This window comes from Vulpes vulpes, chromosome 6 (genome assembly GCF_048418805.1).
Source record: "Vulpes vulpes isolate BD-2025 chromosome 6, VulVul3, whole genome shotgun sequence".
Lineage (NCBI taxonomy): Eukaryota > Metazoa > Chordata > Mammalia > Carnivora > Canidae > Vulpes > Vulpes vulpes.
In genome coordinates this window covers 97,170,262-97,196,233 of record NC_132785.1, presented here as the reverse complement: position 1 = coordinate 97,196,233, position 25,972 = coordinate 97,170,262, and the positions used below count along the sequence as shown (strand labels likewise).

Genomic DNA, 25,972 nt, shown 5'->3' with positions numbered 1-25,972 from the left:
ACTTACAGGGAAGTGGATTAGAGGGACTGTCAAAAGCACAGCAAATAGTATGCATAACTTCACAGTCAAGAGGACAACATCATGGGGCAAATATGTGCTATAACCTTGTAGTAATTCTGACGCCACTTTGTCTGTAAATTAAAAAAAAATAATAATAAGGGTCACATTATAAACTACTAAGATGTCAATAAAAGCAGAATTATTTTTCTTGTACAAATAGATCTTAACAAATTTTGTATTCCCAGTACCATATCCATCTCTACTTTTTCCTATCCTATGAAACAGAGACAAGAGTTAAATATCTTTTTGAAAATTATAATCTTTTCTTTTAGTTACACTAGAAATCAGCACAGGCAGAACTTTTAAAATTATGACAATGAATATATATATAAATAAATATCTCTTCAGAACTTTTCCACAATCTGAAGGTTTTGAACATTTATGTTTGTTTTGAACATTTATGTTTATGTTTGAGCTTTCACATGTGGGATGCCTGGGTGGCTCAGCGGTTGGGTGCCTGCCTTCGGTCCAGGGCATGATCCCACGTCACAGGATCGAGTCCCACGTCGGGCTCCCTGCATGGAGCCTGCTTCTTTCTCTGCCTGTGTCGCTGCTTCTCTCTCTGAGTCGCTCATGAATAAATACATAAGATCTTAAAAAAAAAGAGCTTTCACATGTATGACTGAAAGTGTATCATGTGTTTCCTTCTGATAACAATTCATACAGGTAGTAAAGCTAAAAAGTATTAACTGACATGGCCAAGGTCACACAACACAAAGGGGAAGAGTCGCTGAGATACATGCCCACATTTTTTGGTGCCAAAGCCAATGCTTTTTCCTCAATACTGCAATGTTTTCTAGAATCTCATACTTCTGTGCATGCTGTCTGCTTCCTCAACATTTCATCTGTAGATTCCCCTTTCATAAGAAAATGTAGTTGTAGGGAAATGGCTTATTCCACAAGCCAGTACAGTAGTCCGTGACAGAATGTGTACATGTTGACCATGCTTTGCTCCACGGTGTTCTTCCAGTTTCACAGTGTTTTCTGCACCCCAGGTCAGATGAGAGGTATGAAGAGTGAGTGTTCTTAAGAACAGTCCATACCCTGGATTGCAGGGACAGATTAGTTTGTATTTAAAAGAGAATGCTGCTTTTTAAATTTGAGAGTAATGCTCTGGAAAAGATGCTTTGGAGGAAATAAACACACATCTGTTTTCAAGGATCTTAAAACATAAAGGAGCAATAAGATGAACACATATATATAATAGAAAGTGTATAAACGCAGATACACACATAAGTGGCAGGAGTAGCTCTAAACAAAGAGCTAGGGTGATTCTCAATAGGGAAAGGGAATTATGACTTTGGGATGAGCAAGGAGGAAATCCAGGGAGGCTTGGGGAGAGTCATTATGATCTAGTGAGTAGTAGGAAGGTAGAAGGCCCTGAAATCTGGGACTACACAGATGAATGTTCAAAGTCCTCCACTTATTAGTATATTAACTTCTCAGAGTCTCTCAGTTCTTACATCTGTAAAATGGGGACAATACTATTTTGATCTGTGGAGTTACTGAGAGCATTAAATAAGTTAATGTATGTGTGGGGAAAGAGATTTTCTCTCAGAGCAAGAAGAGCCAGGCAGAAGAAGCCCCAAAGTAGCAAGGAGAATATGCATCTGAGAAAATGAGACCAATAGTGCTCCAGTGGCTGAGGCGGGATGTGCTACAGAGCGGAGAGTGGTAGGTGATATGCCCAGAAAGTGCATTAAAGAGCCAGTAGCAGAGCTCTTCATAGGTAAACCCTATGAGGTGGGCCACAGAGATGCAATGACTTATAAAGATTAGTGTATTATGATCTGAACTAAGCAGGAAGAAAAAGATATGCATAACAGAACAGTTAGAGGGTTACTGTCATAATCACTGAGAGGTAATGAGAAATGAACTAGACTGGTGATAACGGAAATGGGAGAGAAACTAATTCTCTAAAATACCAAAGAACTACTTTACATGAGACTAATGGACTAAGTAAGAGATTAAGAAGAGCCAGGAAAGCTGGATTCTATTTCCAAATATGAGATATTTGTGAGCCTTTGAAAAAATATGGCAAACTATTTTATTTCCACTTTCTGAATCATGAAAATGAGCTATTAACACTTATTGCTTAACAATTTTGTAGACTTTAAAAAATGGTCTGGTTATGATGTAATACTTGGGCACTGGCCTGGTTCCCCAAAGGAATACTTTTTCTTCCTCAGCATATAATGCTTTAACATCTGTAAAGAGCCAATATTATTAATCTAGGTACATACTTATAGGTCCCTGTAATCTGACAAAATTTAGATATTAACTAAGCCTTGGGAGCGGTGGATAAAAGGATCCCAAGCAGCTCCAGAAACCTGAAGAACTAGATTTATTACAAATTCAAAATATCTGTTATATATCTACTTTCCCAGGATGAAAACACTTCAGAGGCAGTCAATTCTATGTTTTTAGCTGAGCCTTAACATACGTAAGGGATAGAGTACAACACATTTCTCTGAATTCAGACAAATCTCTACAAATCTCAGTAAGGATCCGATGGTGTTCTCTGCAAGTTATATATGCTATTAAGTCAGGAGGCTATCCTGTGTCATACACATGTCAAACCATATGAAGTTTATAAGGATAACCAAGAGTAGTAGGAAGATCACTGGATTAGTATTGAGGAGATATGCCACTAAATGTGTGACAGGTCATTTTGCTTCTTTGGGCTTCAGTTGCTCATTTACAAAACAAGTTGAAGGCCTTAACCAGGACTAACCCTTTTGATTGCTCAGTCAGCAATTTCTTTCCATAAGACTGAGAGCTACCATTATCTCGATAGAAATATACCATAAAAGGTGTTCTTTAATTATAATTAACAACCTCTCAAAAGCTAATGTAAACAGGAAAATCAATATCTGAATCTTCTTTTGTCTTTGGAGAAGGAATTACTTTAATGTCATTCTTTTATCTATTACCCACCAATGATGAGATTTTTTTTCTTAGATGCCTACTTGTCCATTAGAGAAAATGTAGGTACTCTAAAGAACTGGCAGTGGATTAAGTCAGAGACAACATAATAGCTTTACCTGAAAACAAGGTCCATTCCTGTGTAGGGCAAACTTCATTTACATAATGAAAATGTTCAGCCTCTGTGTTCACATAACAAAAGATAGGAATACAGGCAGGGAAGTAGGTAGGAAGGTAGGTAAAGATATATAGATATTCCTGGAGCTTAAGTGAGCCAGGTTTTTAAAAGCTCATTAAAAACTTGGGGTGAAGGAAATCTGGGTTCTAGAGCATAATTTCTGAGGAGGCAACACGGTAACAAAAACATTAACTTTGGAGAAAGTCAGAACTGGGATTCAAATTCTAACTCGTTATTCACTAGCTACAGGTTATTTGGCTGGCCAAACTCCTCAACCTATGTGAACTATACCTTGTAGAGTTGTAAGGATGAAATTAAGCAATGTATATAAAATACTGGGCACTTACAGAGTAAATGTTAGCTCAATAAATGTATTAGCATCCATCCTTCCTCCATTTTCCTTTCAATCTAAGCTTTTTTAGAATTTAATGCAGCATCTCCTGTTAATTTATGTAACTATTCGGGGAATCCCTGGGTGGCTCAGTGGTTTAGTGCCTGTCTTTGGCCTAGGGTGTGATCCTGGAGTCCTGGGATCAAATCCCACATCAGGCTCCCTGCATGGAGCCTGCTTCTCCCTCTGCCTGTGTCTTTGCCTCTCTCTCTCTCTCTCTCTGTGACTCTCATGAATAAATATATAAAATCTTAAAAAAAAATTATGTAACTATTCCTCAGTTATCCTGGAGACTGGCAGGCTATTTGAGGCTTCTTCCAGATACCTATTTATCCATTAGGAGGAGGTTTATTTTTTGGACTTTTTCTCAATGTTGAAGATCTCTAGAGTATTTGAGTATTTGTGCCAGGTAACAATTTTAATTTAGAAAAATATACAGCTATTCTGTTCCACTAAGTTTTTTTGCTGAATCCCAACAGTAAACCTGCTATCTCTGACTGATCTAGAAAAGTGTTACTGAGCTCAAATCTGCAAAAATTTACAAACCCAACTACCCAAATTAGAGCTTATGTAGTTCAAGAATCCTGTTTCATTAGCGATGATGAAAAAAGCTTAACCATCTGCCTTAATTTTCTTTGTAGTGTATCCAGTAGGGTACCATACTCATGTTGGAAATAATGCTTTTTCTGATGGTGTACACAGAGTTCCACTACCCTTATCCTACATCAGCATAAAATGCAAGAGCAGATTTAGATTAATGACTCGTCTTTATTGCTATTAAAATACCATAGAGATAAGAAAAGGACTGTACAGAGATTATAATTTTCTTATATACTAAAAACTCTAAGATCATACTCATAACATAATACTCTAAAGTTACTATATTTGACTTAATCTCATTAAAGATGGTGAGAAATTAAGGGCTGAAAAACTGATCACTGAAATTATAAAATAACTACAATGATAATGATAATAGTAACCACCAGCAGTAGCTCTCCTTTGTGAAAGACTGCTATGTGCCAGATACTTATAAGAGGCTGATTTAACATGTAACTAATTTCCTCCTCAATATAACTCTACACAATTATCCCTGTTAGAGATAAGGAGACAAAGAGATTACAAAGTGAGTATCCTGTTCAAGGTCACATAGCTGGCTAGAACAGAGTAGTTATTTGTGCCATATCTGTTGGATTTCAAAATCCATACTCTTTCCACTGAGATTAGGAAAGGTAGCTGGTTTAGTAAAGGTAGGTGTGCAAGAAAACATTGTCCAAAAACTTGTCAGACTTGGAAAAACTCTGAGAGAGAAGCAAAGTGCCATTAGAGGTAATCATGGATGTCTAAAACCTGAAACATGTGCACAAGGCTATCAACCATGAAATCAGAGTCCTAACAGCTAAATATCACCAGAGTAATAAAAGCCATTTACTTGGAGAGTTGCTATAAAAGCACTCATAAGCTGAAAAGTGTATTCAAGAATTTACTGTTATTATAAGAATTTAAAAGAATCCTTCACAAAATTTATGGGAAAAGGTCATGGTACATCATAGAATGTACACTGCCAACTTAAGTCTGAAGTCAAAGATCTCTGATATCTAAGCGTACCACTATAGTCCAGTATAAATCCTTTTACTTGTTCTTTTGCAATTAAGATGATTGATTCTCCCAACCTCTCAAACTCAACTAGAGTCTAACATATGGAATTCTCAATTAAAAAATAAAATCATTATTGCACATTTTTTCTTGTGGAAAGACAGCAATGTCCCTAAGCTTTACTTAGGTGTTTAAGAAAATTTTCATATGAAGTTATTAATCTTGAAGTTGAAACATTTTTATTTTTATTTTATTATTTTTTAAAAAATATTTTATTTATTTATTCATGAGAGACACACACACACACAGAGGCAGAGACAAAGGCAGAGGGAGAAGCAGGCTCCATGCAGGGAGCCCGATGCGGGACTGGATCCCAGGACTCCGGGATCACATCCTAGGCTGAAGGCGGCGCTAAACCACTGAGCCACCACGGCTGCCCAGTTGATACATTTTTAAAAGAAAGAAAATCAACTTTTTAAGGTCCATAAAAATACTATACAGTACTGCACTGAATTCTAGAAGCCAAAACAAATTAGTTTATTAATGAAAGGCAGAAACAAAGTCCATATTTAGGTATGAGATCAACTACAGAATGATTTGTCATTGGTAATTAAATAATACACTTACCATAAAAAGTGAGGTATCCAAAGAGTGCAGATATAAAATAAATGAGAAAACTTAAAGCAATTGCTATATGAGTTGCATTTTGCATTCTTTTCTTTGAAGGGCTAAAAAACAAAATTGGCAAAAGTAGAAACTGTGATCTGAATTATACATAAAGAAACAAATATCTCCCAAGCTAGTCAAGAGGATTCCTTAATTAAGACCTATTTTATTAATAACTATATACTAGAATTTATGATTTGAAATTACTGCACAAAGATTATGCTTCCAGGAAACATTTTCTTTTTCTTTTTTTTTTTTTTATTATTATTTTTTTTTGTTTTTTGTTTTTTTGTTTTTTTTTTTTCCAGGAAACATTTTCAAGTTGGAACTAACTCTTGGTTGTTTTGTTTTAAACTAACACTTAGGGACACCTGGCTGGCTCAGTGGGTAGAGCATATGAGATCTTGGCGTTGTGAGTTCAAGCCCCACACTGGGTAGTTTTATAAAAATAAAATCTTTAAAAAATAAATAAATAAACTAACACTTAGAATCCAGTGATAGGAAAGAAGGATTCACAAAGGAGAATGTCACTCAATCTGCAAGTCTAAGAAGCAAAAAGAAAAACTTAATACACTTAAAATATTTCAGGATTCTATGGTACCTTTGAAGTTCACAGTATATTGGCAATATTGAGGTATGGCAGAGAAATGAAAAAGCCATGGTAGGTATAGCATAAACACTCTGAAAAAGAATTTTAAAAATGAAATTATTAAGTGCTATTCTATTGAAGCCACTACTTCATTTGACAATAAACTCAGGTCTTCAAAAAAAAAAAAATCAATTTGGGTAAGTCTATTTCATCTTTCATGAATCATCTCTTTATAATATGAAGGTGTTTTGTTTTGTTTTAAAGAGAGACACAAGTATGGTCACCAACAAATGTTTTACTTGATAGTTGGACTGCCTGTGCTAGCCAGAGTATTTCTCAGATGGCTTCAATAACATGTTGGGAGTATCCCCAACTAAATCTAAGGAATACTAAAAATACTTATCACATCTTAGATCTTTAACTAGGGTCTGTTTCAATAGGAATGAACAGGATATATTCTAGACTGACAAATTCTTAAAGATCCATTGAATACACAAATATAAGTGGTTTTTTAAAATTAGAATACTTAAGAGCCAGAGGAAGTTATAAAGCAAACAGAAGTTACCATCTAAGTGAAAATATTGTCTTTATAGAATGGATGGTGACGACTTACTTTCTCTTTTCTACTATAAAAAGATTTCTTCTAACTAACAACTTTACGCCCTTCAACAAAAATTCCAGATGACTGAAGACCCATCTTGGGATATAATGCATTCTAAAATATCTGAAAGGAGCTAGGAAGGAAAGCTGTAGCACTTCCTGACATTGGATTAAGGGAATGACAGTTTAATTCACAAATTCTCTTTCATATATTGCTCAATTTCCTGGCTTGTCAATTACTCTACCTAGATCGTTAAGGCAGATAGCCTTTATCATGTAAAAGATGTGGTAATCTCCCTTGTGGAGCCAGAGAGACATTTCTTATTGAGGAACTGGGGATAAAAAGGAAAATGGTACATGAAGGAGTTAGCACACTAACATGCTATAATAGAGTTGTACAAGAGTGGAGGGGATTCTAGTATCTGGGACTTGGATTTCAACAGAATCAAAAAGCATAGATGAAGAAACTTGGGGCAACAGGGAAGACTTCGGACTCTTCTAGAACAGTAAAGTAGGTATCATCCATATCACAGTTCCTGTCTCCTCTGCCCATGCTCTGGCTCTTACAGACATTTCCAGTATCCTGGTTTTCAGAGATGGCAAGGAGACTTGGTCTTCTGGTCTGTGCTCCAAGCATCATAAATTTCAACTTTGTAATATCAGCCAGAAGATATATTAGCAGCACTCAATTGCTAGTCCAATGATGAGCTGTTTAGCTACAGACCAAGGTTCTACTCACAGGGGAGGAGTTTTTGATATAATTGGCTATTTAGCTTTACAAGTCCAGAGAGCAACAGGAAGTCTGTATCCACAGAGGACCTTATTGGCCAGACCAGACATTCGGTAAATCTGTTCTTTTAGGCAGTGGCCCATTTAAAACAGACTCCATTTAAAGCCATGCCAAAAGAAAAAAAAAAAAAAAAAGGGTGGCTGTTTTATAATGGGCCACCCTGTGTTAAATAATATTATTCTTCTGGTAGGCAACCCTATACTTAGCACTTTCATGAAAATTAATTAGTTACAGGTACAAAGACCTAAGAGACCCTGTTACACAAATCTCTTAAAACTTGAAATGTGAAAAATCAACCAAAAGTATCTGTTAATAACTTACACACCTCTTTGGAGAAATGAAAGAGCTTTGGTTTACAATCATCTGTAGCATTTGAAATCTGTTTAAGAGGATTGAGGGGAAAAAGAGAAACCAACAGTCATTAAAAGCCAGAATACATCAACAAAAATGATGTATTTATTATTAGTAGGCTTTCAAATAAAAATACTTCACAACAAAGTTCCAAACTGCAATATAGCCATTACTTTCTCAATAATTAGGAAAAAAATATCATTATTAGTGTGATTTTTTTAGCTTAAAGAAACAAAATATAAACTATTACCTGGAAGTACTGCTCTGCATAAATTAATGGCAGAGGACAAGGAATGGACCATTTTTTAATTATTATCTGTAAGAATAGAGAGAATCCACACTCAAGATTATTTCTTATAAAATTCATGACAAGAAATTGATTTCAAACAGGTAATCATTCTTTCAATTAAACTAGCACCATACCAAATAATAGCTAATAGAAGATTCTTTGCTCATATTATTTTTTTCAAGTTAGAAAGGGTCATCCTTTAACACGGTTACCTATTTTGATGTGGGGAAGGGGATGCTGTATTTCTGTTTAGTGGGGTTTTCCCCAATTTAAGATTGAGAGTATTCTCATGTCAACTTTCAAAACCCCACAAGTATCAAGGCATTAAAAAAAAATACAACTCAAAATGGGAACATGATGTTTTTAGTGACAATAGTGTACGACTACACTATTTGTGGACCTGGCATCAGTAGCAGATAGAGAAATATTAATAGCAGTTTGGGAAATGGCCACAGGCAGAAATAGAGAACTTATGCAAAGCAGGAGTTCAGGGATTTCTGCTGTACAAGTAATGTCCTGCTGGCTTTTTTCAGACTTGTATTACTTTTAGTAAATGTAGATAAAGCGGGCTAAGAATAACACCACATAGCAGGTGAACTCCAGCTGGTAAAAAGAAATTTTTTAAAAATTAAAAGCAATCCAAAGGAATGTTATTTCTCCGAAAGAATCAATGAGAAGATCTCAGGATTTTACTCTGAATGGTGGCCATCCTTTTCCTAGACCTACAGTTGTAATCCTATTGACATTACCATTGTTGCAGTGGTTTCAGAGCATTTTATTTACTCTGTAAATATTTGCTCCCAGCTGAGACCCAAGGGCAAGGGAGAATAAAGAGAGCATTTGTGCTTAGCAGGAGACCAATAAGTAAATACTATTCCTATTCCGTATTTATCTAGTTTTAGATTTTAACTAATTCAAACCAAGTTTTATATAGTGATAAAACAAACCTAAGGAAAATGTTGATTTTTAGAATTAAGCTAATGAGTGAACTAAAGAAGGAGTCTTAATTAAAACCCTCACCAAGATAAAATAAAAAGAAACAAAAGGTAAAATGAGCCAGTTGCTTTGATATTTCTAGGTAAGTTTGCAACATGAAATAAAATCAAATGGTCAGTTTACCAAGAGGAAAAAAATCAAAAGCAATAATTTCACATATATTTTTTGGTATCTTTTCAAAGAAGGATGAGGATGGGGTAGGGCAGACACTAGTCTCCGGTTGCCACTGGTCTCTCTCTTCAGCCCTTCCTTGAGCTCGATGCAGCACACACCCTTCCCCAACTGACAGCTGTGTGGCAAGGTGGCAACCGTGCACTGAGCACTTGTGCACCAAGTACTCTGACAAGGCCGGAGTGTAAGCTAGCTCATTTATTTTATCAGCTATTATTACTTGGCTGGCAAATCAAAATGTTTCAAAACAAGGCTCCAAAATACAATATAATGATTTTTGCATTCATTTTTCAATGAATTTCTGGTTAATGAAAAGATCATTAGCAGTTTGGTTTTATATTAATATAAACTTTGATTACTATAGCCAATTTCACTGCAGAGACCCATCCCATGCCTAAGTCCACACAGTGGGATGGCAAAAGGTGCTGTTCTATAGAGTGTAGAACTGGACTAGAAAGATACCCAACAACAGAGCATGACAGGGAGTCCTTACTCAAGTTGAAGACAGAACATGGTAAGAAGATAACTCCAGGGGTTAGAAAGACAAAGGGGAAAAGAAGATTAAATTCACTTGCACAAAAGGCTCTTTTCTCTTTCTCTCTATTCTAAGTTCTTCCCATCCTTCAAGGCTCAGCTCAAGTTTAATATCCTTCCCTCCTTTTAACTGCTGCATTTCTTACTCTGAAGCAAATAAATCAATAATTATGTGTTGTCTACATTGTTCTCTATTGTTTTCCAATTAATTTTTCCTATCTCCCCTATGAGATTGATAGAGCCTTAAGAGCAGTGTCCACAAGTCTGAGGCAGCTATCATGCCTCACTTAGTCCTTGGAACAAGCAAACCTTCTGACCACAAATTGTTTTCTGTTTTGATTACTGGCTTACTCTAAAATATTACTTAAGACAGAACTTTTGGAAACAGTGGCAATCCATTTGTTTTCTAAAATGGACCAAAACAGGTAAACTCACCTGGTTACTGACATTCTGAACCACTGCTAAAATAAAATGGATTTTATAAATTTTAGATATTTCAGAGAGGGCAAGATTTTAAGTTAACATTTTTTTTTTTACGTTAAAATTTTTATGCAAAATAAAGATCTGGGACAATCCAGATCCTTAAGTTTTGGGGCGCCTGGGTGGCTCAATTGGTTGAGCTTCAGACTCTTGCTCTCTGCTCAGGTCTTGATTTCAGGGTGGTGAATTCGAGCCTAGCCTGGAGCCCACTTAAAAACAAAACAAAACTGTAAGTTTTTCTTTCCATCTGGTACAGGCATAAGCTCAAAGGTCAGTCAAGATGGGTGCTCACAAGTACATTCAGGAGCTATGAAGAAGCAGTGCAACGTAATGTACTTTCTTCTCTAGGTGTGCCGCTGCTGCTACTGACAGCCCTCTCTCTCTCCATAGGACATCCCTCACCACCCTCCACCCCGGGCAAGCTGGTGGGGTACAAGGCCAAGCAAGGTTATGTCATATATCAGATTCAACATAGTGGCCCCAAACGCCATTCCTAATGGTGAGACCTCAACCAAGGCTGTCCAACATGGTGCTAACCAGCTAATGTTTGCCAGAAGCCTTCAATCAGTTGCACAGGAGTGAGCTGGATGCCACTTGGGACTCTGGGGGTCCTGAATTCTTACTGGGTTGGTGAAGATTCCATGTACAAATTCTTTGAGGTTATTCTCATTAATCCATTCCATAAAGTTATCAGAAGAAACATCTGGTGGATCACCAAACCAGTCCACAAGCACAGGGCAACATGAGGGCCGCCATCTGCAGGCCACAGGAGTGGTGAGAAGTCACAAGTTTCACACACTCTCAATGGTTCCTGCTGTGCAGCATGGAGAAGACTCCCTAGTTCCACTGTTACCGCTAATTTAAGTAATGTTTAAGTAAGTAATGTTGGTAAAATTCTTATCTAAGAAATGATGTAGTTCAGTCATAATTGCTTCAAAGTGTTCTTTGTTAAAATGAGTTGTCTGCAGATTGTTGCATGAATGCACTGTCAAATTATGAAAGCTAAAGTGTAATAATGTTTGAAGACTGTGATGGCATGTCTTGTTTTAATAGGATAAATATTTTTGTCTTTGCTTTATGTCATCAGGGAGTTTATATGCCAGTGTTTAAAATGCTGTTTGGTATAATAGGTGTAAAATAAATTCTATAAAAATGGAATGCAGGGACACCTGGGTGGCTTAGCGGTTGAGTGTCTGCCTTCAGCTCAGGGTGTGATGTTGGGTCTGGGGATTGAGTCCTGCATTGGGTTCCCTGTGAGGAGCCTGCTTCTCCTCTGTCTCTGCCCCCCTCTCTCTCATGAATAAATAAATAAAATCTTAAAAAAAAAAAGTGGAATGCAGAAGCTAGCCACATCATTTGTTGGTGCATGTAATGAAACCTACACTTCGTTGGGGTGATGTGATGCTCAGCTGGTTTACTCTCAAATGGTTGTTTTTAGGGGTTCGGTAAGAACAAGCTTTTTAAATTGGATTTTTCTTGGAAATGTGAAGAACATCCTAATCTCTTACCATGATCATATGCGGAATAATAAAGGATCCATATTTTTAGGTTTAATCCAATATTTCATTTAAGTAACTGCTGGTTTTGAAAGAATAGTTTAAAAGAATGCCACCATTTTTAGAATTAAAGCCATTGTGAGAGGGTTCTCTTACAAACGAATATAAATCCTGGGGATATCTGGGTGGCTCAGCGGTTCAGCGCCTGCCTTTGGCCCAGGGCATGATCCTGGGGTCCAGATCGTGTACCGCATTGGGCTCCCAGCATGGGGCCTGCTTCTGCCTCTGCCTGTGTCTCTGACTCTCTTTCTCTCTATGTCTATCATGAATGAATGAATAAAATCTTAAAAATGAATGAATGAATAAAATCTTTAAAAAAATGAAAATGAATCCTGCTCAACCTAAGCAAAATTGCCTTGATCTCTACAGTACCACTGAGGTTCATGGTAGAGGCTCCTGATTCTATCCCATGACTCCATGGGATATGTAGAATACTGAATTTCATAAAAGTAGTCAGTAATGGTATTTATACCAATGTATACTAAAACTAGTAGAGGGATCCCTGGGTGGCGCAGCGGTTTGGCGCCTGCCTTTGGCCCAGGGCGCGATCCTGGAGACCTGGGATCGAGTCCCACGTCGGGCTCCCGGTGCATGGAGCCTGCTTCTCCCTCTGCCTGTGTCTCTGCCTCTCTCTCTCTCTCTCTCTCTCTCTCTCTGTGTGACTATCATAAATAAATAAATAATTAAAAAAAAATAAAACTAGTAGAAATTAAACATTAGGTAAATGAGAATAATTTACCTTAAGATTTGTAAGCTAGTAGCCAATGCTAGAATTGGGAAACTGGTAGCCATCAAATAACCTTTTAAATGTGAGGATAGAAGATTAAAGTTGGCTTTGATCAGAATTTTTTTAAAAAGACTGTTTCAATTTACATTATTTGGAGAGCATAAAGTAAGATTTCTGGACTGATTTTTAAAATTTTTATATTAAAATATTTTTAAAATGTAAAAAAAGAAATAAAATATTTCAAAAATGTAATTCAGATATTATATAGATTTGTAAATACATATTGACAAAAATAAATGGAGCCATTGACACCATTCTAAAAAATCTGGGTTAATATACATGTTTCCTTTCCCTAACCGTTATGTATTTCAAAACATAATTATTTAGGAAGTTTAAAATAAATGTCAGAATTAAAGGGAACTTAAAAAAGTGTACAGTGTCTTCATTGTCCCATTATAGATCAATTTAAATTTTGCTCACAGGTAAAAATCTGAACAGATGGTTTGTAAAGCATTACAATAAGTGCAGAATAAGGACATTATTTCCATATGACTGCTACAGTAAGAAATCTGCATCAAATTTAAAAGTATCTGCCATGGCAGAAATGAATGTTGTGAAAAGTACAAAAGATGTATTATTTCAATACGTCTCATATGCTTCAAACTATTGGCTATAAAAACCAAATTATTCTTACCTATGCAATGCTTGGATTGCCAATTATCTGTGAGGAAAAAATTTAGTGTTATCTAGATTGATTCTTTTGCATCCATATGTTTATTTGCATACATAGGTTATTCCTAACCATACAGATGCTTCTCAACAATCAGTTTATGAAACTGGACTATTTTCTAATACCATAAGAAAAATAGACTTAAAATGGACTAAAGACCTTTAATTAGGATTAAATATGAGACCTAAAACCATAAAATTCCTAGAAGAGAAAACAGGCAGTAACTTCTCTGACATTAGCCATGGGCAACATTTTTCTAGACATGTATTATAAGGCAAGGGAAACAAAAGCAAAAATAAACTATTTGGACTACATAAAAAAAAAAAAAAAAAAAGCTTTTGCACAGCTAAGGAAACGCCAACAAAACAAAAAGGAAACCTACCGAATGGGAGAACATATCTGCAAATGATATACCTGATAAGGAGTATCCAAAATACATAAAGAACGTATACAACTCAATGCCAAAAAAAAAAAAAAATCCAATTTAAAAATGGGCGGAGGACCTGAATAGACATTTTTCCAAAGAAAACATACAGATGGCCAATGGACACACAAAAGGATGCTGAGTATCACTAATTCAGGGAAATGCAAATCAAAACCATAATGAGTTATTGCCTATCGGAATAACTAAAATCGAAAAGACCAGAAATAACAAGTATTAGTGAAGATGTGGTAAGAAAAAGAACCCTTAGGCACTGTGGAAGGAAATGTAAATTGGTACAGCCACTGTAGAAAACCACATGGAGGTTCCCCAAAATATTTAAAATAGAAATACCATATGATTCAATATTCCACTATCAGGTATTTACCCAAAGAAAAGATATATATGCACCCCTCTGTTTACTGAAGCACTATTTACAATAGCCAAGATACGGGAGCAACCTAAATATACATCGATAGACAAATGGATAAGGAAGATGTGTGTGTGTGTATGTGTATACACAAGAGAATATCACACAGCCACAAAAAGGATGAAATAGTGCCATTTTCAACAACATAGATGGACCTAGAGGGTATTTTGCTAAGTGAAATAAGTCAGACTGAAAAAGACAAATACCATATGATTTCACTCCTATGTGGAATCTAAAAAAAACAAATGAATAAACAAAGAAAAAGCAGAATCAGAGCTATAAATACAGAGAACAAACTGATGGTGGCCAGAGGGAAGGGAAGGGGGGGATGAGCAAAATGGATGAAAGGAAATGGGAGAAACAGACTTCCAGTTATGGAATGAATAAGTATGGAAATAAAAGGTCCAGCATAAGGAATATAGCCAATGATATTGTAATAGCACTGGATGGTGACAGATGCCAGCTACGGTTATGGTGAGCACAGCATAATGTATAAATTTATTGAAATCATTATGTTGTACACCTGAAGCTAATATAACACTGTGTCAAAAAACAAAAAACACTGTGTCAACTATACCAGAAAATTAATAAAGTACCACTGCAAAAAAATCCATTTATGGTGAAAATAACTGTTATTTCTCTTTTCAATGTGAAGTCTAAAAAATACATGTTTATGGATGTTACCTAAACTTATTACGGTGATAACTCTGCTATATCTGTAAGGTAAGTCTTTATACTGTGCACCTTAAGCTTATACGGTGCTCTATGTCAGTTATATCTACATTAATTAAAGGGGAAAAATGTATGTGTTCAATTAATTTACTTCTAAGATAGAAGCTAGACAATTTGAGGTGGGGAGAGTAACAACTTTTAATACTGATAAATTCAACAAATGATTAAATATAAACACTGTTAAGTATTTTAGTTTTAAAAGCATCCATTAAAATATAAGTATTTTGGTACACTAAAACCAGGGTCACTGCCACTTCATTTAATAATCTAAAGTTGTTTTATCTTTGCATCCCAGAAGATAATTTAACCTAAATTAGATGCATCTGAAATTGTTGTGACAGCTTGAAAATCTGGCTCTATAATATGGTTTAACTACTGGTGTGTTGTGTCGCTCCTTTCTTTCACTCATTCTTCAGTAACAAGGAAGAGTTTAATCATTTACATACCCAGTATTATTCAGAAATAAACCTATACACACACTTATACAAAGAATTAAACTTCACCTATGGTTTTAACAGAATCAGTGTGCTCTCCTTTCTAGTTAACCAAAAGAGACACTGAATTTGAAACAATGCTCTACCTAAGCCTCTTCAAAATACAGACAATAATGAAATAATTTTGTGGAATAAAAGTACTTTAATAACACACTGAAATAAAACTCTGACAGAAAACAGAGTTAAAAAAAGAAGACATTGGGATGCCTGGGTGGCTCAGTAGTTGAGTGCCTGCCTTCAGCCCAGGGCATGATCCTGGGTCCAGGGATTGAGTCCCACATCGGGCTCCCTGCATGGAGCCTGCTTCTCCCTCTGCCTATGTCTCTGACCCTCTCTCTGTGTCTCATGAATAAATAAGTAAAATCTTAAAAAAAAAAAAAAGGCATTAACACAACAAGTTCAATTTCAGTGAGGAGATAAGCAATATATTATATTTTAAACTTACCACAAGAGCAAAGAACACCATAAAGAAAAATGATAAACTACTTGTGTAGCCAAGAAAGCCTGTAAAATAACAGTAAAATAAAAAGCAATTTATAAGGAAAGTGATCCTAACATACGGCTAAAGCTATATATCGTGGGCATGTTTTCTATTACAGTGCTTGGTATCTGGGGCTTAGGGCTGAGAATAACAACATTCCAACTATCTGTCACAGATCATTTATGCAGCTCTGTACAGCAGAATTGGAACTGGCTTACCACTAATGGTACACTGTAAGGAAAGGCTGGTCTTTAATGTTCCACTGTAAAGATTTTATTTTAGTGGGGCAGACAAAATACTACTGCAAACCGAGTAATAGGCTAACTAGGCAAGGCTGAAGGCTGAACAACCTAAAATAAGTCCAAGTTCAAAATTATTCACTACCACCCTTCTGCTAAAAATGTGGTACTATGAAATTTAAAAGCCCCTTAACATTATCTTCTTTCATCCTTCCTTCCAAAAACGGCCCTCTTCTCTAAATACTTACCTATTTTAGGAAGAAGTGCAAGAGGGAACACAATACCAACACAAATGATTATTAGTAGTGTTTGTCCATCAAGATACCAAGACCTATTAGAAAAAAAAAAAGTCCTATTTTAGGCAGAGGAATCTGGTGTTTGTATTTACACACACACACACACACACACACACACACACACACACACACACAGTTATAACCATTAGGAAAAGCCTACTTCCTTTCGTTACAATATGTTCTTGTGAAACTCTATTATTCTTATTAATTTATATTTAAGAAAGATATCAAAACAATGAAATGCTATTTTTCAACTACCAAAGTAGCAAGTATTTAAAAGACAATAGTCAGTGTTGTTGAGGAATGAAAAGGTGTGCACAAAGTTGATAAAGGTAGGGGCTCTAGGTGGCTCAGTTGGTTAAGAGTCTGGCTCTTGTTATGGCTCTTCATGATCTCAGGGTTCCAGGAAAGAGCCCCAGGTGAGCCTTCATGCTCAGCAAAGAGTCTGCTTAAGGACTCTTTCCCTTTTCCTCTGCGCCCCGCCTCCTGCTTATGCACAGGCGCGCGTGCTCTCTCTCTCTCTTTCACTCCTTTTTTTTTTTTTTTAAAGATTTTTAAATTTATTTATTCATGAGAGACACACAGAGAGAGGCAGAGACATAGGCAGAGGAAGAAGCAGGCTCCCTGTGGAAAGCCTGATATGGGACTGGATTCTAGGACGCGGGGATCATGCCCTGAGCCAAAGGCAGATGCTCAACCATTGAGCCACCCAGGCATCCCTCTTTCTGTCTCTCAAATAAATAAATCTTTAAAACTGGTGCAGGTAAAAATTGTATATATTACCTTTCTGGAAAGCAATTTGGCAAGAAATATCAAAAGACTTCAAATATTCAACTCTGTATAAAATACTATTGAAAATAAACAATCAGGGGTGCCTCAGTTGGTCAAGCATCTGACTCTTGATTTTGGCCATGATCTCAGGGTTGTGTGGGTATGGAGGCTGCTTAAGAGTCTATTTCCCCCATCTCCCTCTGTCCCTCCTCCTGCTCATGTGTGCACTCTCTATCAAAATATAATTAATTAAATAAATAATCAATCAATCAATCAGTTGGGGCCTCTAGGCAGATCAGTTACGTGCCTGACTCTTGATTTTAGCACTTCAGCTCAGGTCTTGATCTCAGGGTCATGAGTTCAAGCTTGCATTGGGCTCCATGCTGGGTGTGGAGCCTACTTAAAAAATAAATAAATAAATAAATAAATAAATAAATAAATAAATAAATAAATAACAATCAGCAATAAAAACAAAAATATTTGTAAAAAGATGTTTACTGAAAACATTTAAAATACTGAAAATCAGAAACATCTAGATCAGGGTGCCTTGGTGGCTCAATGGTTGAGTGTCTGCCTTTGGCTCAGGTCATGATCCCGGGGTCCTGGGATCAAGTCCCACATCAGGCTCCTCACAAGGAGCCTGCTTCTTCCTCTGCCTATGTCTCTGCATCTCTCTCTGTGTCTGTCATGAATAAATAAAATCTTTAAAAACAAAAAAACAAGAAACCTAAGATCATGACAATTTTAAAACAAATGATGCGACTATGGGACAATCATAAAAAAGAAAATTTTACAGGTATAACAATATAATGAATAATATAATAAATAATATAATGATATGAAAACATCATAAACATATAAATAGCATGATTAACAATTTTGAGGAAAAGTATAGATTCATCAAAAAATGGAAAAGAACTGCAACATACTGATAGCCATCATCTCTGGGTGGTAGAATGATGGGTAATTTTTCTTCTTTACAGTTTTCTATATTTTTCAAATTTTCAAGAAAGAGTATGAATAACCAGGAAAAAAAGTATTACATATTTCATATGAAGGTATTAGAATATTAAATGAAAAAAAAAGGTAGGTTAAAAGTGTGATGATGTATTTGATTACATAAAAAAACTGGATGAATGTTTAAAAATAGGTCATAAGGATATACTTAGAACAACAGAAGTAGATATTTCTATGTGGTAGCAATATGAGTAATTTTTGTTTTCTCTTTGCATATAGATGGTTTCAATTTTCCGATATAAAATACATGAGTGGAAATTTATAAAAAAATTTTAGAAATACTTTTTAGTATATAAAGGACAAACAATTCATGAAAGAAGTATAACCAGTAAATACACATGAAGAAAAATCAAAATCTCTGGTACTAATTAAAGAAATAAATATGAAGCTGCTGAAATTAAGCTAGTAAAATTATTCAAAAAGTAATATTCAAGAATGTGGCATAACTGGTCCTTCATGCAGTGCTATCTTGTCAATTAGTACTTCTTCTGGAAAAATAATGACATTATATAGCAAAAGCAATAAAAAATTTGGCAATCTAAGAAAATAATCTATAATATAAAGAATTCTATGGGCATGAAGCTATGAACACAACATTTCTATAACATTAAGAAGTTGGAGGAAAGTCCTATATGTTTAACAACAGAAAATACTAGGTCAATAAAAGCATATTCAGTGGAATTGTATACAGTTTTTTTAAAAAAGACAGTTTAATAAAATGGAAAATACTAATGATAAAAATAAAAAATATATGGCTATTATCTATGTTTTAAAAAGCTTTAAAAATAAATAAAAAGGTTATTGAGAAAAATTAAAAGGAAATAAAACAATTATTAGGTAAGATGGTATTGTGTATGATTTTTATTTGCTTTCTTTTCTATATTTTCTGTAACCATTTTTCACTGAAACATATACATATATACAGAAGCACAATAGTAACAAAGTAAAATTAATGCCAATATGCAGGTGGGAACATCAAAGACAATAGGGGTTATTTTTTTCAAATCATTTGGTAGATACTCTGATAATTCTCAGTTGGTGAAAATGCATCCTCTTTTCTACCAGGCGGCTAAAGTTGCCCACTGACATGTTAAATTAAGAAAATAGATAAATTCCTAGAGTATATAACACATCAAAGTTGAATGATAAGAAATAGATAATATGAACTGAGCAATAAGGAGTAAAGACAATGAATCAGAAATCAAAAACTTCCCAACAAAAAAAAAGCCCAGGACCAAATTGTTTTACTGGTGAATTCTATCAAATATTTAAAGAAGAATTTATGCCAATAATTCTCAAACTCTTCAAAAAAACTGAAGAGGAGGGAATACTCCCAAACTTTTTTGACAAGGGTAGCATACTCTAATATGAAAGCCAGATACGGATATTACAAAAAGCCAAAACTAAACATCAATATCCCTGATGAACACAGATGCAAAAATCCTCAACAAAATATTAGCAAACTAAATTCAATGGCACATTAAAAAGATCATACACTATGATTAAGTGGAATTTATCCCTGGAATGCAAGGGTGATTGGACACATGCAAATCAATAAATGTGATACAGCACATTAGTAAGATGAAAGATAAAAATCATATAATCATCTCAATAGATGTAGAGAAAGCATTTGTCAAAATGTAGTAACCTTTTATAATAAAAGCCTTCAACAAAATTTGGTATAGAAGGAACATATCTCAGCATAATAAAGGCCATATATGACAAACCCACAGCTAACATCATACTCAGGAGTTGAAAGGTTGAAAGCTTTTTCTCTAGGATCAGGGTACCCACTCTCACCACTCTTATTGAACATAGTACTGGAAATCCTAGCTAGAACAAATTAGGCAAGATAATAAAAATAAAGAACATCCAAACTGGAAAGGAAATAGTATATCTGCCTTTATTTGTTGATCATATAATTTTATATAAAGGGTATCCTAAAGATTCAACCAAACAGCTGTTAGGACTAATTAACACATTCAGTAAAGTTGCAGGATACAAAAGTAACACGCAAAAATTAGTTACATTTTTATACACTAACAACAAAATATCTAAAAAAGAAATAAAACAATCCCATTTACACAGCCTCAAAAACAATAAAATGAGTGGAAATAAATTTAACCAAGGAAGTAGATCAGTACACTGAAAACTATGAGAAGACTTTAATAACAGAAATTGAAGACGACACAAATGGAAAGATATCCTGTCATTCAAGGATAGGAAAAATTAATTTGTTAAAATGTCAAACTACCTAAAGCCATCTATAGTTAATGTAATCTCTATTAAGATCTGAATGATAGGGATCCCTGGGTGGCGCAGCGGTTTGGCGCCTGCCTTTGGCTCAGGGCGCGATCCTGGAGACCCGGGATCGAATCCCACGTCAGGCTCCCGGTGCATGGAGCCTGCTTCTCCCTCTGCCTGTGTCTCTGCCTCTCTCTCTGTGACTATCATAAATAAATAAATTAAAAAAAAAAAGATCTGAATGATATGTTTTTATAGAAATAGAACATTAATGCTAAAATCTGTATGGAACCACAAAAGATCCCACATAGCCAAAGCAATTCTGAGAGAGAAAACAAAGCATCAGTTTTCTGATCTCAAACTAACTACAAAGCTGCTATGGTAATCAAAACAGTATAGTACAGGCATTAAAAATAGAGAGCCCAGAAATAACTCTGTGCAGATAAAGAGCCAGCCAATATCTGGCAAGGGAGCCAAGAGTGTTCAATAGGGAAAAAAGTCTCTTCAGGGCAGCCTGGGTGGCTGAGCGGTTTAGCGCCGCCTTCAGCCCAGGGCGTGATCCTGGAGACACGGGATTGACTCCTACGTCAGGTTCCCTGCATGCAGCCTCCTTCTCCCTCTGCCTGCATCTCTGCCTCTCTCTCTCTCTCTGTGTATCTCATGAATAAATAAATAAAATCTTTTAAAAAAGTCTATTCAATAAATGGTGTTAGGAAAACTAAATAAACACATGCAGAAAAATAAAATTAGACCCCTATCTTATAATGCTCACAAAAATTAAGTTGAAATGGATTAAAGACTTAAATGTAATATCTGAAACCATAAAATTTCCACAAGAAAACATAGGGGGAAAGCTCCTTGACACTGGCCCTGGCAATAATTTTTTGGATATGACACCAAAAGCACAAGCAACAAAAGTAAAAATAAGTGGGACTACATCAAACTAAAAAGCTTTTTCACAGCAAAAGAAACAATAAACAAAATGAAGAGGATATCTATGGAATGAGAGAAAGTATTTGCAAACCATATAGGCAGTTAATAGCCGAAATATATAAAGAACTCATACGGTAGCAAAAAAAAAATTGAACAATCCAATTTAAAAATGTGCAGAGGAAATCAACAGCCATTTTTCCAAAGAGGACATACAAATGGTCAACAAGTATGTGAAGAGATGCTCAACATCACTAATCATCACAGAAATACAAATTAAAACCACAGTTAGTATGGGTACGAAAAAGATAAGAAATAACAAGTGTTTGTGAGGAAGTGGAAATAAAGGAGTCTTTTGCACTGTTAGTGAGAAGGTGAACTGGTTCAGCCACTATGGAAAATAGTATGGAGGTTCCTAAAAAATTAAAAATAGGAGCATCTGGATGGCTCAGTTGGTTCAGCACCTAGCTCTTGATTTCAGCTTAGGTCATGATCTCAGGGTTCTGGGATGGAGCCTGGCATCAAGAGTGCTCAGCCAGGAGTCTGCTTGAGGATTTCTTTCCCTCTCCCTTTGTCCCTCCCCCTGCTCATGCACGCACATATGCTGTCTCTCTCTCAAATAAATGAATAAATCTTAAAAAAAAAAAAAAATAGAACTACCATATGATCCAGCAATGCCACCTCCATGTGATTATATTCAAAGGAAATGAAAACAGGATATCAAAAAGAAATTTGCATTTCCATAATTATTGCAGTATTATTCACAATAGCTAAGATATGGAAACAACCTAAGTGTCAGTAGATAAATAAAGGAGATGTGGGGTGTGTGTGTAGAGTGTGTGTATGTGTGTGTATGTGTATATATATATATATATATATATATATATATGTGTGTGTGTATATATATATAATGGAATAATGTGTATATATATATATATATAATGGAATATTATTCAGCCATAAGAAGGAAATCTTGCCATTTGTGTCAATGGATGGACTCTGAGAACTAAGTGACATAAGACGCAGAAAAACATCATTACAGTTTATCACTTATATATAGAATAAAAAAAAAAGCCAAACTCATGGAAACAGAGTAGAATGGTGGTTACCAGTGGGGCTGGGGAGGAGGAGGCAAGGAAACTGAGATATTGGTCAAATAGTACAAACTTGCAGTTACAGAATGAATATGTTCTAGGGATCTAACCTACATATAGCATTGTGACTATAGTTAACAATAATGTATTACATACCTGAAAGTTGCTAATAAGAGAGTAGATCTTAAATATAACATGATGGAGGGGTTAGCTAATACTACTGTAGTAACCATATCGAAATGTGTAAGTGTATCAAAATCTTGTACACCTTAAATTTATAGTGTTATATGTTAAACGTCATATGTTAATTATATCTCAAATTAAAAAGGAAGGGAAAGAAAGAAAGAAAGAAAAGGAAGGAAGGAAGGAAGGAAGGAAGGAAGAAAGGAAGGAAGGAAGGAAGGAAGGAAGGAAGGAAGGAAGGGAAGAAAGAAAGAAAGAAAGAAAAGAAAGAAAGAAAGAAAGAAAGAAAGAAAGAAAGAAAGAAAGAAAGAAAGAAAGAAAAAGTAAGTAAGTTAGTTTTCTTCTACACTGGTTTCAACCCCTGGCTTCTAACAAGGACTACATGATTGATTCATTGTGTCTTTTATTTCCTGGTTTAAGAGGAAGTCCTTTATAATGCAGTAGGCATTGGTAGATGCCAACAACTTCCTTTTAAACAGAACAAAAGAAGGAGCAGCAGCAGAAATAGTACCATGATCACACTTTTCCCTTTTTCACTCGAATTCATGTCTTTAGGAAATGTCCGAAACTAAAACCTGTGCACAAGTATTTCTAGTACTAACAGACCTGAAGCTGTGCTCTTTGCATTTGCACATGCCTCTCAATTCCTGCATGCAGGAGGACCTAAGGGTACACATATTAAGAATACAAAATGATACTGGACATGTTGATCTTCCAGTCACTCTTGAAAAAGTGTCAGAATGGGAACTTCAAAACATCCCTCACTGAGGAATACTTGGCAACTAAATTTCTGAAGCTGGCAAAAAGCCCAGGGCTCTATGCCTAAAATCTCCTTCCTTCTGGGACCCAATATCAGACCTAGACAATTGCAGTGTCAGGAGAAAAAAGCCCAATGGAGCACCAGAGCAGATTCCATCTGTTAGTTCTGCTGTTCCTATTGTCACGAAGGTGGAGTTGTGCAGAGAACACAATCCTTAGGACCAAAGACTTTTTTTCTCTTGCATAAGGATAAAGAAACGTTTTGAAATCCTGAACTTTATAACTTATACTATTACAATTATACTATGTCAGATCATAATTCACTCATGCCCAGAAGCCATGAGACCACCCAAAGCACTGAACTGTGGGACTGAAGACAAGGTCACCTCCTCCCGGCAGTCTCTCAGCATGACAGTTACGGTATGTTAGCACAAGAAGAGACCTCAGAGATTATTTGGCTAAGCTTCATTTTATACGTCTTTGAAAGCAGCAAAAGGATGAGAATGATCTTAGTGACAAGAGCAATGGAAATAATCTTCACTATTTTAAAGATTTCTTTATTTTAGAGTGTGTGCATGAGCTAGAGAAGAGGGAGGGGCAGAAGGAGAGGGAGAGAGGCAGAGGGCAGTCTCCATTTCATAAGCGGAGATCATGACCTGAGCTGAAACTAAGAGTTGGACGCTTAACTGACTGAGCCACCCAGGAGCTCCCAATCTCTACTCTTGAATAGTCACTCTGAGTTTACTGTATTTTTCAGATACTGCCTCATTTTTCTTAAGATTGTGCTTTTCTGTATACTCTCCTCGTCAGAGGATTGAATTTTAAATTCCTAATATGAAAAGAACGTTATTGCCAAATATAATTTCTCTATCCCTGGCTTGGCTACTGGTTATTATCAATCATTTCTTATACTTATTAAGGTGCATTAATAAAGCCAATGTAAATACAATGCTTTTCTTTATCATTCAACCATAGGGCAATTCAGTAATGCACACTAAAGCTAGTTTAGATTTGATGTGCGTGTCACAGTCAACTGAATTGTGTTTGGCAATGGATATTTTCCAAAGAACAGGGATGATTAAACTTGCAAAATAAAACCCAGCCTGAGAAATACGAACCAGTAAAAAGTAATCTCAAAAAGCACATATTAAATAAGTATATTTTATAAATCAAGGTTTTAGAAGAATATACTAACCTTAAATTTTTTCCTAAGGGGGAAAAATTATCTAACAGAACCCCTGTTTTCCTACTGTAATCTAAATATACATTCCTTAAAGCCAAAAGAATTAGAGTAAAAAGTTTTATACTTCCTAAAAAACTTGTTTGATCTGTGGATTTAATCCTATATGATAAAAATGTTCCAAGTATGAAATATAGAGTATAAATCCTTAGCTGTATTGCAAATGCTTTGGCATGCAGTTGCTTTTTTCCATATTTTAATGAAAACCAGATTTATTTATAAGTTGCTTTAATTTCATTCTCGAATGGAATGGAACAAGAGTATCATATGTTCTGAATTAGGATCTTACTCACATCCCATATCAATTATGTAACTCAAATGCAAGACAACTTAATTGTGTCAATCATATTCCCCTGACAAGATCATTAAATGTTAACAGAGAGCTTCCAACTTTTAACAGCCATAGATTTTTAAAATATAAATTATTCTATGAAAAATACAAATGCCTCATACAAGTTTGGGATAAGTATTATAGCTTTTGACTTCTAACAGTAATTTTTGAAATTAGAGTATTATGAACATAAGGCTTCTTTTTGATAACATCTTTATAAAGGTTTATATTTCACAAAGGTACATCAAATCTCCCAGAAAATAACATACCTGAAAGACCTTAACTGCAATTTATTGTCAATCAAACCCTAAAATAAAAACATATCAATATCACATTGATCTCAGAAGAAATATTGTTATGGAACTTTATTTAGAAATAAACTGCCCCCAGATAGTTGCCAATTACCATGACATTTGTTTCTTAATTATTTTACAGAATTAAGCTTTGAAGATTAATTATTTAATTAATCTAACCAACTAATATAGTCTCTTATTAATGTTTTTTTATAACTTTGAAATCCAAAATAAGTAAATGTACATTATATGTAAAACAGGATGAGACTGTTAAAGAGATGTGCAATTTTCATCAAAACAGAAATGGTGCAAACAGGCCACAGTATTTTGAAGTACAGCTTTAAAAATCCATTTCTGACATATAAAAATACCATTTCATTTTTTTCAAAAA

At 35.3% G+C, this 25,972-nt stretch overlaps 1 protein-coding gene across 12 annotated transcripts in view; it reads right to left on the bottom strand.

The window, feature by feature from the left end:
* SLC38A6 (solute carrier family 38 member 6) overlaps positions 1–25,972 on the bottom strand; it is a 71,374-nt gene that overhangs the window by 12,939 nt on the left and 32,463 nt on the right. For all 12 annotated transcript variants that reach the window (XM_072761704.1, XM_072761702.1, XM_072761701.1 and 9 more), the window contains 7 exons: positions 16,672–16,754; positions 16,149–16,207; positions 8,394–8,459; positions 8,118–8,171; positions 6,415–6,494; positions 5,775–5,875; positions 7–131 (listed from right to left, as the gene is read on the bottom strand). In XM_072761704.1, the coding sequence (XP_072617805.1) occupies positions 7–131; positions 5,775–5,875; positions 6,415–6,494; positions 8,118–8,171; positions 8,394–8,459; positions 16,149–16,207; positions 16,672–16,754 (568 nt within the window). The remainder of the gene's footprint in view (positions 1–6; positions 132–5,774; positions 5,876–6,414; positions 6,495–8,117; positions 8,172–8,393; positions 8,460–16,148; positions 16,208–16,671; positions 16,755–25,972) is intronic.